Source organism: Taudactylus pleione, unplaced genomic scaffold (assembly GCF_031769625.1).
Source record: "Taudactylus pleione unplaced genomic scaffold, aTauple2 ptg000093l, whole genome shotgun sequence".
NCBI lineage: Eukaryota > Metazoa > Chordata > Amphibia > Anura > Myobatrachidae > Taudactylus > Taudactylus pleione.
The window spans coordinates 1702091-1716722 of NW_028284495.1; the positions used below are offsets into that span (position 1 = coordinate 1702091).

The window sequence follows — 14632 nt, forward strand, 5'->3', positions numbered from 1 at the left end:
TGCGAGCTGCAGGAACTGGTGCAATTTCAGAGATTTAGGGCCCGATTCAGAGGAGCTCGCTATTTGCAAGTGCTCGCTCTGAATCAGGGCGGATTTAAAAAAAAAAAAAAAAAAAAACTGCCTCCAGGCCGCTCACATACAGTCAGGTGCATAAATATTGGGACATTGAGAGAATTTTCATATTTTGGCCTCTATTCACCACCACAATGGCTTTGGAATGAAACAAACAAGATGTGCTTTAACTGCAGACTTTCAGATTTAATTTGAGGGTAATTACATCCAAATCAGGTGAACGGTGTAGGAATTACAACAATGAAGTTCACTCGCTCCGGGGCTCGTGCACACCGTGCGTGCGCACTGGCCAACCATCGACCCGCTTGCGAGCGGGTCTGAATCAGGCCCTTAGCCCATAGATTTAAGGCGGCAGTAATTAAAAAAGGCAAAACCAACCTGGTATTGCCTTTTTAACTATTGCTGCTTTAGACGTACAAGCTAAATTGCCAAAATCATGACATTTCCTGCAACCTGAAGGCTTTTACATAAGGGCCAAAAGGTATGCATATGTGAGGTGTATTTTGCTCTAAATAAAAGACTTGCTTATGTTCCATTCAAAACCTGATACAATAATAAGAAAATTTACAATATTCTAGGAAATTGTAAGCAGTTCGCATTACAAGGACCAGTGGAAGACTATACACTCTGATTAGTAAAACATAAGCTAGGTACACACCTGATCGATAGATCAGCCGGTCATCCGATCCAACGATTTGGTAAGTGTTCTGCATAAACAAATTCTGCATACACACTTGCCAATCAACCACGCCGAGCCGCCATGCAAGATATACAGGCATCTGCCACGTTGAACAGCCAACGCGATATGTCTTTGAACAACGTCGTCGCAGACCTATCGGCTGTACACACGGACAGTTGTACTTCACGATATATCATTCGTCGGCTGGGTACACACTATGCAGCTTGGGGTAGGTGGCTAATTATTTTTTATTTTAATGAATACCTATTAGCGAACAGCATAATTTATTTTTCAAAGAAAACCCAGATACCTGATGTAGGTGACAGAACCTGTTATTAGCGCAGGTTTTTCTACTGTTTGGCGATGTACCTATCTCTATTTAGGTAAAGCTCACCTTTCATTCCTGCCAATGCAAACTGAATGGCATTCCCACCGACGCCACAGAAAGCATCCACTACGACAGCATTGTCAATGCAGTGCCTTACTCGGCCAGCAATGTGCTCTGCAATCTTCTCCGGCGTTACGGAAAACCAGCCTTCTGCAGTAGGTGGAATGTGAGACACTTAGAATAGCAGCTTAAGACAAATAAGAACACTTTGTTACAGTGTTAACTCTGCATTACATAGGGAATAGTTTTACCCATGGTATCTCTCCAGTGTCCCCCAGAAGTGAAAGAGAAATAAATTTTTTGTTACTGCATTAAGCATAATGTATACAGTCTGGATTAGGCCCAGCGACTCTTGACTCGACATTCAGAGGATCCTTACCTTCATGGGTGTAACTACCATAGGGGCAAGGGAGCAGCTGCTATGGGGCTCAGAGCTGAGAGGGGCTCATCTTCCTTGTCAAAGTTACATGGGTTAGATACATTTTTCACCATTAGGTGGTACATGGGGGCCCCTTACAAAACTTTTGCTATAGGGTCTTCAAATACCTAGTTACGCCCCTGCCTACTTTGCTTTATTTAGTTGTACAAGTAAGGGAAACTATGCAAACAAGATCTTCAAGTTATTTTACTAGACAATTGTGGCCATCACATGTACTATTATTTAGGAGAATAATAATACAATAAAATAAATTATGTTACATACAATCTACATACACAAACATGAAACAGAAGGCATCTCCACCTGAATAGGCTTACAGTGTTTGGTACCAATGAAGTCTATACCCTCATTACTGTAGCACTACAACCATCTCATATCCCATGATAAAATATACTCTTAGCAGTTTATTTGTAGCAATCTGACACTTCTGTTCGTGTTTATGCCAGATATGTAATAAGGCCGTGCTTTTACTAGTAAGAGCACTTCCCTTTTATATATCTAACAGAAGCAAGTACATAAACACCCTAGAAGGCTTAACAGTTTTTGTGCTAGAGAAAGATGAAAGCTACAGGACATGTTGATAATGATGGCACCATCCCGCCACTTCTCATGATGTATGAATATGAAGCTCTCCAGCTGACAGCACTTCATATTTTATTAATGCATTTATACTACGGCAAATGGCGGCTGTCACTCTGGATGTCTTTTTTGTCAGGGTCTCTTGGGCTATTGCAGGATAAAATACTCCCATTAGATTTTTAAAGTGATAAACAACAGATGTCGGGATGTTCATTGTTAGTGAACTTTTTTTTTTTTCATGAAAAATGTGACTTTCATATTCACAAATAAACACTGTTAAGATACAATTCTCATAACGTCATATAGGGTATGAACAGGAATACAACTTCTCCATTTATAGCTAACATACGGTCAATCAGTATTTGCAACGGGCGTCATCGTCCGACCTGGGTAATCCCCTACCACCCCACCACCCCTCCCCCGGCGCTCATCGGGCACTTCATTTCAGGAGCTCAGCAGGCTCTGAAAAAAAACAAAAAAATGTCAGATAACCATCTGTTTTTGGGCAGGTGATGGCATTAAACACACGGTTCCTATGTGTTCTCAGCCTAATACAGATCATTTTTGGGCGGATTAGACTGGATCTAATTGAACTGCCTGCAGGCAATTTAAACATTAAAATCCTGTTATACTCTAATTGAATTACCCCTATTAATATACTTCTAGGAGACCATTGATAGAGAGATCCGGATATGAAGGGCACATTTAAAGATATTGTTGTCAGACCAGCAGACAAGGGGGGAGGGGTGGTGGTTCTTGATGTGGATAAATATTGCCAAGAAATATATAATCAGTTGGCGGATGAAGCGGTATATGAAAGGTTGAAAAAAGATCCAACTGATAGCTTTAAAATTGAGAATTTTTTAATAGCAGCACTGAATGCTGGTATTATTAGTAGTAAGGAGATATTTGATTTTCTCAATAAAAGTCACCCTAGGGTACCGCTTCTATATACACTACCTAAAATCCACAAGAGCCTCACCCTCCCCCCTGGACGTCCAATAGTATCGGCAAGAGACTCTTTACAGTAATATTTCACAATTTTTAGACCATTACAGCCTTGTGTCCAGGCTGGTGAGACTTATCTAAAGGATACAACAGACCTCCTATTAAATCTGAAGGAAATGAGTGAGGTTCCCTCCAACACATGGCTGTGTACCCTAGATATATCCAGCCTCTACACTAATAATCCCCATGTAGGGGGTGTAGAGGCTGTGAAAGAATTGATAATCAACAATGATCTACATCAGGGTCCCCAAATAGATTTCTTTCTTACATTGTTAGATATGACCTTGAGAAGGAACTACTTCTATTTTGATGACCAGTACTAAATCTAAAAGAGTGGCTGTGCCATGGGGTCGCATGTGGCACAGACATATGCCAATGCATACATGGCCAATGTGGAGAGGAATTTTTTCTTCAATAGAAATATACAAGATAAAGTTCTTTTCTATAGGAGGTATATAGATGATGTGATCCTGTTCTGGAGAGACGAATACAATGACCTCATAGACTTAATTGAAAAGATCAATGCATTGGATCATCCTATCAAGTTCACGTATAATATGAGCTTGGAGGAGATCAACTTTTTGGATGTTACAATCATGGTAAAAGAGAATATGATATCAACAAAGATCTTTTCAAAACCGACAGACAGGAATACGTTGTTGAGAGCAGACAGTTTCCATCCATCCGCGACGATCAATAGTTTGCCGTATTCTCAACTATTGAGGGTTAAGCGAATCACTAGTGATCCCGCTATACTTGATAACGAAATTGATAAAATGCTAGACAAGTTTAGGGCGAGAGGATATGCAGAAAGCATTTTACAAACAGCATGGACTAAAGTGGACTCATTGTCTAGGGAAGACACGTTGGGACATAAGAACAAGGATAAACCAGAAGAGGTCCTGAATTGGGTACACACTTACAGTACAGCTCATAATAATATCAACAAGGCAAGTAAGCAACTATGGCCAATTGTTAAGAATGATCGAGATTTACCGTCACTCAAGAGAACAAGAATTAGACCATGCTACAAAAGAGGCAAAAATATCAGGGATTGGGTGGTTCGTTCTGACATCACAGAACATAACAAAAAGTCTCAAATGATATGCAGAGCCACTAATGGATGCTACAAATGTCTGGGATGCACCACGTGTGGTCATATGTTGACGGGCAAGTTTTTCTATCATCCACATTCTTGACTTAAATATGAAATAAGATACCGATTAACTTGTACTAGTACCTTTGTGGTGTACCTCATTAAATGTCCGTGTGGACTTTGCTATGTGGGAAAGACCATGCGTTCATTTAAAGAGCGCATGGTCCTGCATAGATCGGCTATTAGATCTGCCATCAATGGCAAGGGATCGGAGCAACCGGTTGCCCGACATTTCATGGAAGCCAAGCATAACCTCTCCAGCCTGAAGCATATTATTATAGATAAGGTCCAAGATGACGGCAGACGAGGAGATAGGAACAAGAGATTGCTGATGTTGGAGGCGAAATGGATACATTACCTGGATACGGTCCGACCTAAGGGTTTGAATGACCAACTTAATTATAACATTTTCCTATAAAAAAAAAACTTTAAATCTAGGGAGTATGTCCTTTTTGGTTGTGGAATTATGCCAACATATTATCATCATTGCCCCAATGTGGTTTAGCATATGTTATACAATGTATGTTGTTTCCTCATTATGTCTCTTTTGACCTCTTTTCTTCTATATTTGTTTCTACATAACATGCATCGTGAACTTCTGTTTTAATTTATATGTATGTTAGTATTTTTTGTAACATTGTTTTTCTCATGATAGGTGTTATCACGTGGTTGGGCTTGTCGTCTGGCAGGCATCGGGTTTCCATGGTGATAACGTCAACGTGATGATGTGCATCCGGTTTCACCGGAAGCCTTACACGCGGGACGGAAAGTGACCAGTGGGGCCCGGCGCGTGCCAGAGGACAAGAGTGGGCATTTAAGGTAAGATGGTTGTTATACTTTGGTGATGTTTGTGTAGCCTGACGAAGGGCAATAAAGCCCGAAACGTTGCTACCAAGGTGGTGTGGAGTTGGTTTTTTCAAAGTCCGCTGAGTGCCGTCTTTTTGGATACTTACATGCTTTATTATTACGGGCACCGCGGCATATGATCATGGATGGAGTGTGCCGTACCTATCGATGGGAATATATATTATATATATAAACACACACACACACACACACACACACACACACACATATATATACATACATATACACATACACACACACACACACACACACACACAGTCAGGTCCATAAATATTGGTACATTGACAGAATTTTCATATTTTGGCCTCTATTCACCACCACAATGGCTTTGAAATGAAACAAACAAGATGTGCTTTAATTGCAGACTTTGAGATTTAATTTGAGGGTAATTACATCCAAATCAGGTGAACGGTGTAGGAATTACAACGGTTTCTATATGTGCCTCCCACTTTAAGGGGCCAAAAGTAATGGGACAAACTAAACAATCCTAAATCGAACTTTCACTTTAATACTTTGTAGCAAATCCTTTTCAGGCAATTACAGCCTGAAGTCTGGAACGCATATACGTCACCAGACGCTGGGTTTCATCCCTGGTGATGCTCTGCCAGGCCTCTACTGCAAATGTCTTCAGTTCCTGCTTGTTCTTGGGGCATTTTACTTTCAGTTTTGTCTTCATCAAGTGAAATGCATGCTCAAATCGGATTCACGTTAGGGAATTGACTTGGCCATTGCATAACATTCCACGTTTTAGCCTTAAAAAACTATTTGGTTGCTTTTGCAGTATGCTTCGGGTCATTGTCCATCTGCACTGTGAAGCGCCGTCCAATGAGTTCTGAAGCATTGACTGAATAGGAGCATATAATATTGCCCGAAACACTTCAGAATTCATTCTGCTGCTTTTGTCAGCAGTCACATCATCAATAAATACAAGGGAACCAGTTCCTTTGGCAGCCATACATGCCCACGCCATGACACTACCACCACCATGCTTCACTGATGAGGTGGTATGTTTTGGATCATGAGCAGTTCCTTTCCTTCTCCATACTCTTCTCTTCCCATCACTCTGGTACAAGTTGATCTTTGTCTCATCTGTCAATAGGATGTTGTTCCAGAACTGTAATGGCTTTTTTAGATGTTGGCAAACTCTAATCTGGTCTTCCTGTTTTTGTGGCTCACCAATGGTTTGCATCTTGTGTTGAACCCTCTATATTCACTCTTGTGAAGTTTTCTCTTGATTATTGACTTTGACACATATACATCTACCTCCTGGAGAGTGTTCTTGATTTGGCCAACTGTTGTGAAGAGGTTTTTCTTCACCAGGGAAATAATTCTTTTGTCATCCACCACAGTTGTTTTCCATGGTCTAACGGGTCTTTTGGTGTTGCGGAGCTCTCCGGTGCGTTCTTTCTTTTTAAGAATGTTCCAAACAGTTGATTTGTCCACACCTAATGTTTTTGCTATCTCTCTGATGGGTTTGTTTTGCTTTTTCAGCCTAATGATGGCTTGCTTCACTGATAGTGACAGCTCTTTGGATCTCATATTGAGAGTTGACAGCAACTGATTCCAAATGCAAATGTCACACCTAGAATCAACTCCAGACCTTTTACCTGCTTAATTGATAATGAAATAACGAGGGAATAGCCCACACCTGTCCATGAAATAGCTTTTGAGTTGATAGTCCCATTACTTTTGGCCCCATAAAATGTGGGAGGCACATATAGAAACCGTTGTAATTCCTACACCCTTCACCTGATTTGGATGTAATTACCCTCAAATTAAATCTGAAAGTCTGCAGTTAAAGCACATCTTGTTTGCTTCATTTCAAAGCCATTGTGGTGGTGAATAGAGGTCAAAATCTGAAAATTCTGTCAATGTCCCAATATTTATGGACCTCACTGTATATATCCTGACTGACTCATCAACACCCAGCCCAAACCCCTTAACCTAGAAACATGAAATTTGGAGAGTATATTCCTTCTATGACACGTGAACTGTCAGAAGCTGGAGCCAGCCATTCAGCGGCCGCTAATTGTACAGCGGCCGCTAATTGGCTGGCTGGCTCAGTCTCCTGACAGTTCCTATGTGGGGGGGTCTCTCGTCATTATCCGGGTAGTGGTGTATGTGTAAGCAGCACATACATCGCTACAGTCAGTTATTTCTGCCAAGACCTGGGGATGCTACGGAGGGCAGCGCTAGGACAGAGGGGAGTAAAGGATCATTTTTCACAGGTTCACTCATGGAATTCTACTTGGAGAAGTGGACCGATCGTCGGGCAGCAGGTAAGTGTGTGTGTGTGTGTGAGTTAGGTAGGTGTCAAATAAAACCTTACTTTCTACAGTGTGTGTATTGTGGTTTTTTTAACAATTTTTTTTTACAGCGGGGGTATGGGTGGCGGCTGCCTGATGGCACATGTAGTTCCACAAGTGACAAAGGGCAGGCACGCTGGCACCTGTGGATCCACGGTAAAAAAAAACAATAGTTTCTATTTTTTGACACCACTGTTACCCCCGCACCCACACCACTCCAGGTGTGGGGGAAGAGCCCCGGGCTTCAGACTAAGCCTGGGGTGCTCGGGAGAGGGGGGCCCCTTTCATCACCCCTGGCTGTACCAGGGACCAACTTGTGATACACCAAAGTGTCATGACACAGTTTGGTATACACTACACCCTGTTTACACTTAAGAAAACTGTTAATAAGAATAAAAATAATAAAGAATAACAATAATAATCATAATAAGGACTCTGCAGGCTATTTATAAGGCAGATCAGATAATCCTCCAAGAATGCAAATGAAAATACAAATACAATAAACAGAGCAAACATTCAGAAACAGTGTCCTAAACACGCCTATTTGTAACTCAAAGCCAACTGCTACCTTGCTTGCAAATTCCCAGCAAATCCACAGGCAACATGAAAATGTCTTTATACCTAGTTAAATTTATTTTATAGAATACACTCTCCAGGTTTGCACAGTTTTTATAGAAACAATAATAAAGACCCACATGTAGAGGATTGATTACAAGCGCAATTGAACAGGGAAATCACAAATGCTACATACATCTCCACATAGGCCCTCATTCAGAGATCTACGCAAACCCGATGGTTTGCGTACATCTCCGATGTTAGAAGATCGGTGCATGCGCAGGATCTGTATTGTGCAGAGGAGAGGAGATCTCTCACAGTTGCCCAAAGCCGCAGCCTGTCTGTTTAGCGGAGGGGGGTGGGTGGGTGGGTGGGGCCGGGCTGTGGTCCCGGAAACAGGAGCACGTTGCCCCATTTTCTGGGAGTGTCGGGGGCAGGGTCTGCGTCTTCCGAAGAGCAGTTCTGTTGCCCATTGAGTAAGCTTGTCCATTCTGAGATAGTGTTCCCATGCTGCATCCTCAGATGCAGTACTCGGATTGCAGATCCTGTGAGGAGGCATCTTTTTGCTACAGACGCCTCCTGCGGCATTACCATATGTTAAAATTGCAGCAGCATCCAAAGACACAGCAGCTATGCTAACTGCGCCATCTCTGAATCACCCCCATAGAACCTTATAGGATTCATTTCTATATTGGCATTTTCAGACAAGCTATTAATAAATTCTATGAATACTTATCTATGCCACTCACACAATTTGGAGTGCCCAACTGCCTATATTTGCATTTTGTGTATAAATGCAAATGTAAATCACTTTGAGTCCTACTGGGAGAAAGCAGGATTTTGGTAGTTACCGTTAAATCCATTTCTCCGATTCCACAGGGGACACTGGAGCTTCCGACGGTGGATTATAGACGGTGGGTTGAGTAGAGCCTGGCACTTTAAGAATCAAAAGGTGTGACTGGCTCCTCCCCCTCTATGCTCCATCAGCCTCAGTTTTAAGAATCCGAGAGGAGACGGAGAACAGACAGAACAACAGAGAAGGAGAGTAGGAATAAGAACACTCAGTCCAAATCGCACCAACCACTGCACAATCACACAACTATAACAGACCAAACTGCAATAGAACTGAAACAGAATAATAACTGGTAAGCAGGTAAGAAACAATGGGTGGGCGTCCAGTGTCCCCTGAGGAATCGGGAGAAATGGATTTAACGGTAAGAAGCAAAATCCTGTTTTCTCCTTCATCCACTAGCGGACCCTGGAGCTTCTGACAGTGGGGATGTCCCAAAGCGTCCCCCCTAGGTGGGGTGGGGGGGGGGGGATGGGGGGGAAGGAGGGCTGAACAACTTGCAACACTCTGCGACCAAAACTCGAAGCAGACGCCACAAAAAGGTGTGAAACCTGTAGAAACGTACAAAAAAAAGGTATTCAACCAGGACCATGTAGCAGCCCTGCAAAGCTGGAGGCACCTCTAGGTGCCAACCACGAAGTACCCCCTGAGTGCCTAGAATGCGCGGAGATGGATACAGGCAGAGGTCTAGCAGAAGCAACAAATGCCTAACGAATGGCCAGATTAATCCACCTGGCCAAAGTCTGTTTAGACGCAGGTCAGCCACGACGATTTGAGTCATAAAAGGATGTACAGAGCCTCTGATTTGCGTAGTCTTTCAGTACGAGCCACATAAGTTCGAAGCGATTGCACTACATCGAGGGAGTGAGAACCCCTGTAAGATTCCAACAATGCCGGCACCACAATCTGCCTTTCATCTAAATCAGCAGAGACCACCTTAGGCAAAAAAAAAAAAAAAAAAAAAAAAAAAAAAGAAGGTTGGGTGCGCAGTTCCGCCCGATCGTGAAAAATTAAGCAAAGAGAACGGCAGGATAAAGCTTCAAGTTACGACAATCGCCTAGCCGAAACAAGGGCCAATAAAAGGACCACCTTCCAAGTCAAACATTTCAAATCCACATCCTCCAAAGGCTCAAACGGAAGGATAAGATGAGGCTCAGGTGCCATGGAGCAGTGAGTGGCACAAAGGGGGCTGAACCCTAAGCGCCCCTTGAACAAAAGATCTGAACCTCCAGAATTAGAGCTAGGCGACGCTGGAAATGTTTTTTTTAAAAAGTACAGATTTCTACTCTAAAATGCTAGACGTAGGCCCGCGTCAAGCCCCTTTTGAAGAAAAAGACGATGACGTGGCAAATGAAAAGATGAAGTGGAAGATCCACGTCCTTCACACCAGGAGAAATAAGCCTTGAAAAATGCATTTATAATGCGCGGAGGTCACTGGTTTCCTAGCTTGGAGCATAGTAGGAATGACCGCCCATGGAATGCTAGGTCTTCTTAGGATGGCGGTCTTAACAGCCACGCCGTCAAACAAACCAGACATAAATCCGGGTACACGAATGGACCCTGCTGCAGAAACTCCGACCGTAGTGGAAGGGCCAGAAGGAGTAGGAGATCGGAATGCCAAGCCCAACTAGGCCAATCCAGAGCCACTAGGACGACTGTGGACGACTCACTCTTGATTTGCTTGAGAAAAAGAGGAAGAAGAAGCGGAAAAGGTGGGAATAGGTACAAAAAGCTGTATGACCAAGGAATCAGTAAGACATCCGCTCCCCCTGGTCCAGGAGAGGTAAAGGGGTAGCTGTCGATTCGTCCGGGAGGCCATGAGATCTATCTGTGGCCTCCCCCAACGGGAGGAAGACTTCTGGATGAAGGGACCACTCCCTGGGGTGAAGATCCTGACGACTGAGGTAGTCTGCTTCCCAGTTGTCGACTCCTGGAATGAAGACTGCAGAGATGGCCTCGACGTGCCTTTCTGCCCACAGTAGAATGCGATTGGCCTCTTTCATTGCTAGAAGACTGCGTGTTCCCCTTTGTCGATTTATGTACGCCACATCTGTGGCGTTGTCGGATTGTATCCAAACCGGAAGCCCTTGTGGAAGGGGAGCAGCCTGTATCAGAGACCTGTAGATGGCCCGCAGGCGAGAACGTTGATCGGTAAGAGGGTGTCACAAGCGTGGAATTTAGGAGCTGTGTTCCCGGACTGGGCCTTGGATCTGTATTACTTGGCGCAGACGCTCGCTGGAGGAGACTTGGCTTAATGAAGTTTCTCCGCATGAGAGGGTGCAGCGAACTGACAGGAATTTGAGGAATGCGGCAGTAACGAGGTAGCTAGGAAGCTACGTGGAGCGGCTGGATAGCCGTGGGTAGACGTTGGTAGCTGAGCGGCTACGTGGAGCGGCTGGATAGCCGTGGGTAGACGTTGGTAGCTGAGCGGCTACGTGGAGCGGCTGGATAGCCGTGGGTAGACGTTGGTAGCTGAGAGGCTACGTGGAGCGGCTGGATAGCCGTGGGTAGACGTTGGTAGCTGAGCGGCTACGTGGAGCGGCTGGATAGCCGTGGGTAGACGTTGGTAGATGAGCGGCTACGTGGAGCGGCTGGATAGCCGTGGGTAGACGTTGGTAGCTGAGAGGCTACGTGGAGCGGCTGGATAGCCGTGGGTAGACGTTGGTAGCTGAGAGGCTACGTGGAGCGGCTGGATAACCGTGGGTAGACGTTGGTAGCTGAGAGGCTACGTGGAGCGGCTGGTTAGCCGTGGGTAGACGTTGGTAGCTGAGCGGCTACGTGGAGCGGCTGGTTAGCCGTGGGTAGACGTTTGGTAGCTGAGCGGCTACGTGGAGCGGCTGTATAGCCGTGGGTAGACGTTGGTAGCTGAGTGGCTACGTGGAGCGGCTGGATAGCCGTGGGTAGACGTTGGTAGCCGAGTGGCTACGTGGAGCGGCTGGAGCGCAGAGGGAAGGCTTGCTTAGCTATACTAAGAAACTAGTTGCACTGGCAACTTGTGTGAGCATTGGGGATCCTTTTATAGTGGACACTGGGAGCTGACAGGCTGAGAGAGAAGGAGAAGGCTCCTCATTGGTGGTAGTGGGGTCACATGGGCAATCCAAGATGGCCGCGCCCATGGACCGGAGGACAGCGCTTCCTGGAGGTAGTCAGCGGGGACCAGCGGTCAGCAGGAGCCGGCGTGGGAGCAGCACAGCAGCGGGACCCTCCAGAGGACAACAGCGGAGACTGCCTTGGAAGAAGAGGAAGGAGCGTACAGCGCGGGAGCCGGAAGACAGCGCGGGTCAGCGCCCGCACAGGTAAGCGACGGGGTCTGATTCTGGGGTCTCCAGGCCGGCGTGTGACAGTGGGTTTCCTGCTGCAACCAATGCCCCTGGAAGTGGTTGTCCAATACCACAGCTCCCCAACTGCGAAAGCGTCGATACGCTACCTGATGGTCCGTCCAGAGCCACCAGATCAAGTATATGCGGGTTTACAGAGACAGACGCACCAGACGATGCATTTGTAGGTGGGACCCAGTCCATTGAGCCAGAAGACTAATTGAAACGTTCTGGAGTGAAACCAGCTGAATTGGATGGGCTCGAAGGAGGCCACCATCTTCTCTAGGAGATGAATGCAAAGATGCACAGACACTTTCTTCGGCCTGATCACCAAGCAAACCAACTAGTGGATGGTTATGGCCTTGTCTATTGGCAGCAAGATCCAAAGCAGGATTGTGTCCAGAATCATACCCAGGAACTGAAGTCTCTGTGATGGCATCAATTGAGACTTCTGGAAGTTGACAATCCAGCAGTGTTGGACGAGTATTTGATGTGTAAGAGACACTTAACGCTGAAGGACATCTGCCGACGGAGCCTTGATGAGCAAGTCGTCCAGGTAAGGGACAATAGTCACCCTTTGAGTGCACAGATGAGCCACTATCCCTGCCATCACTTTGGTGAATGCTCTTGGAGCGGATGAGAGACCAAACGGCAGGGCCTGAAATTGATAATGAGCACTTCTGATGGCAAACCGGACAAAGGCCTGGTGAGGCTCCCAAATCGGAATGTGTAGGATTGGTGTCATTAGATATCAAAGATGCCTAACACTCTCTCGCTTCTAGTCCCGCAATCACAAAATGAAGGGACTCCATCATCTTGAACCTGTGAAAGGAGAGGTACTGGTTCAAAGACTTGAGATTCAGAATGGGTCTGACGGACCTGTACGGTTTTGGAACCACAAAAAGATTGGAATAAAATCCTGGTTTCTTTGTGCAGTCGGAACCGGGACCAAAACCTCGGCAAGCAGAAGCTTGTCGATTGCCTGACGCAAGACTAGTTGTTTCAAAGGATCGACTGGAAACCCAGTTGTAAAAAAATCTCACAACTCTATCTTGTATCCATGAGATACCAGATTCCGAACCCTGGACAAGTTCGCCGTCATGCCTCAGAGAAGCACTGGAGACAAACACCCACCTTGGGATCCCCGATGCTTTTCTGCTGGCCTGGGAGAGGGACGGCGGGCACTGGCAGTCTGACGTCCTCTTGTGTAACCTCCTTGAACTGCTGAAGACGAACCTCGAGGTCGACCCCGAAATCTCGCTGGAGCTCAAAAGGAGCGAAAAGAAGGCCATTTAAAAGAGCGACGTGGAGGAGGTGCTGACGAAGGTAGAAAAGTGCTCTTACCCTCGGTGGCCAGAGAGATCCACTTGTCCAACTCTGGACCAAATAAAATATCATCTCTGAAAAGGAAGACATTCAACCGCCCATTTAGACTACGCGTCCGCTTGCCAAGCACGAAGTCAGTGCCCAGCGAGCAGCAACAGTCGAAGCGGATATCCTAGCGCCTACCTGGCCGACATCTCTGGAGGGGTCTCCCAAGTATACTGTGGACTCCTGAATATGCTCCACCAAGGTAATCAGATCTGCCCGCAGAGTCTTTGACTTTAGACCCTCTGAAAATATGTAGGAAAAGAATAAAGAGAAGAAACACCTAGGGATCTGGAACTTATGGTCCGGATTCTGCCAGGCTGCAGCCGTTTGTCTACCTTGTTGGAAACTGGAAAGGTAACAGAAGACTTCTGTTTCTTAGCAAACAATGAGTCATCCAACAATCCTGGAGCCTCAGGGTCAGAAACGTGAAGTACTTCCTTCACAGCCAGGATAAGTGCTTCAATGCCCTGCGTTGCTTCAGGTTCCTGTGAAGAAGCCTCTATATCGGATTCGTCCAGCATCTCCCCTTCCTCCTCTTTAGACGAGTATCCTGCTTCAGAATCCTCATCTGACTGTAGAACCACCTAGAAGTGCCCTCTTCTTAGACGGTCAACTTGACCATGGCCTCAGAAACCTGGGCAAGGCTATATACTGAGCAGGCTATATCCTGAGCCCACGCTGGTTCTGTAGCAAGAAAAGAAGGGTGAGAGGTGCTAGGTCTATCCTTGGCAGCCTCCCGTTCCCTACGGGAAGTGGCTAAATCTGATGCAAGACCTGCCATGACCCCTGCCAAACTATTTATTCAGGTGGGTGTGACAGTCTATGCAGTGTTAGCACTCCCTGCTTCACAAGCATCGCAGAGGGATGACTCTTCAGAAAGAGAATGGGTAAATTTAATTTTTCTGAGAGACAGTTTTGTTTGTCGATTTGGAAGACATTAGTCCACTCACAGACAAACACGAACACAGATGCAGATAACCTGACACTGACAAGGTAAACTGAAGTCAGACAGAGCAACAGATGGGGAGAAGCAGAATTTGAATAA

At 45.5% G+C, this 14632-nt stretch overlaps 1 protein-coding gene across 6 annotated transcripts in view; it reads right to left on the reverse strand.

Moving 5' to 3' along the window:
* The window catches only part of TGS1 (trimethylguanosine synthase 1), a 119739-nt gene that overhangs the window by 59560 nt on the left and 45547 nt on the right, over positions 1–14632 (reverse strand). For all 6 annotated transcript variants that reach the window (XM_088469534.1, XM_088469529.1, XM_088469528.1 and 3 more), the window contains one exon: positions 1146–1289. In XM_088469534.1, the coding sequence (XP_088325660.1) occupies positions 1146–1289 (144 nt within the window). The remainder of the gene's footprint in view (positions 1–1145; positions 1290–14632) is intronic.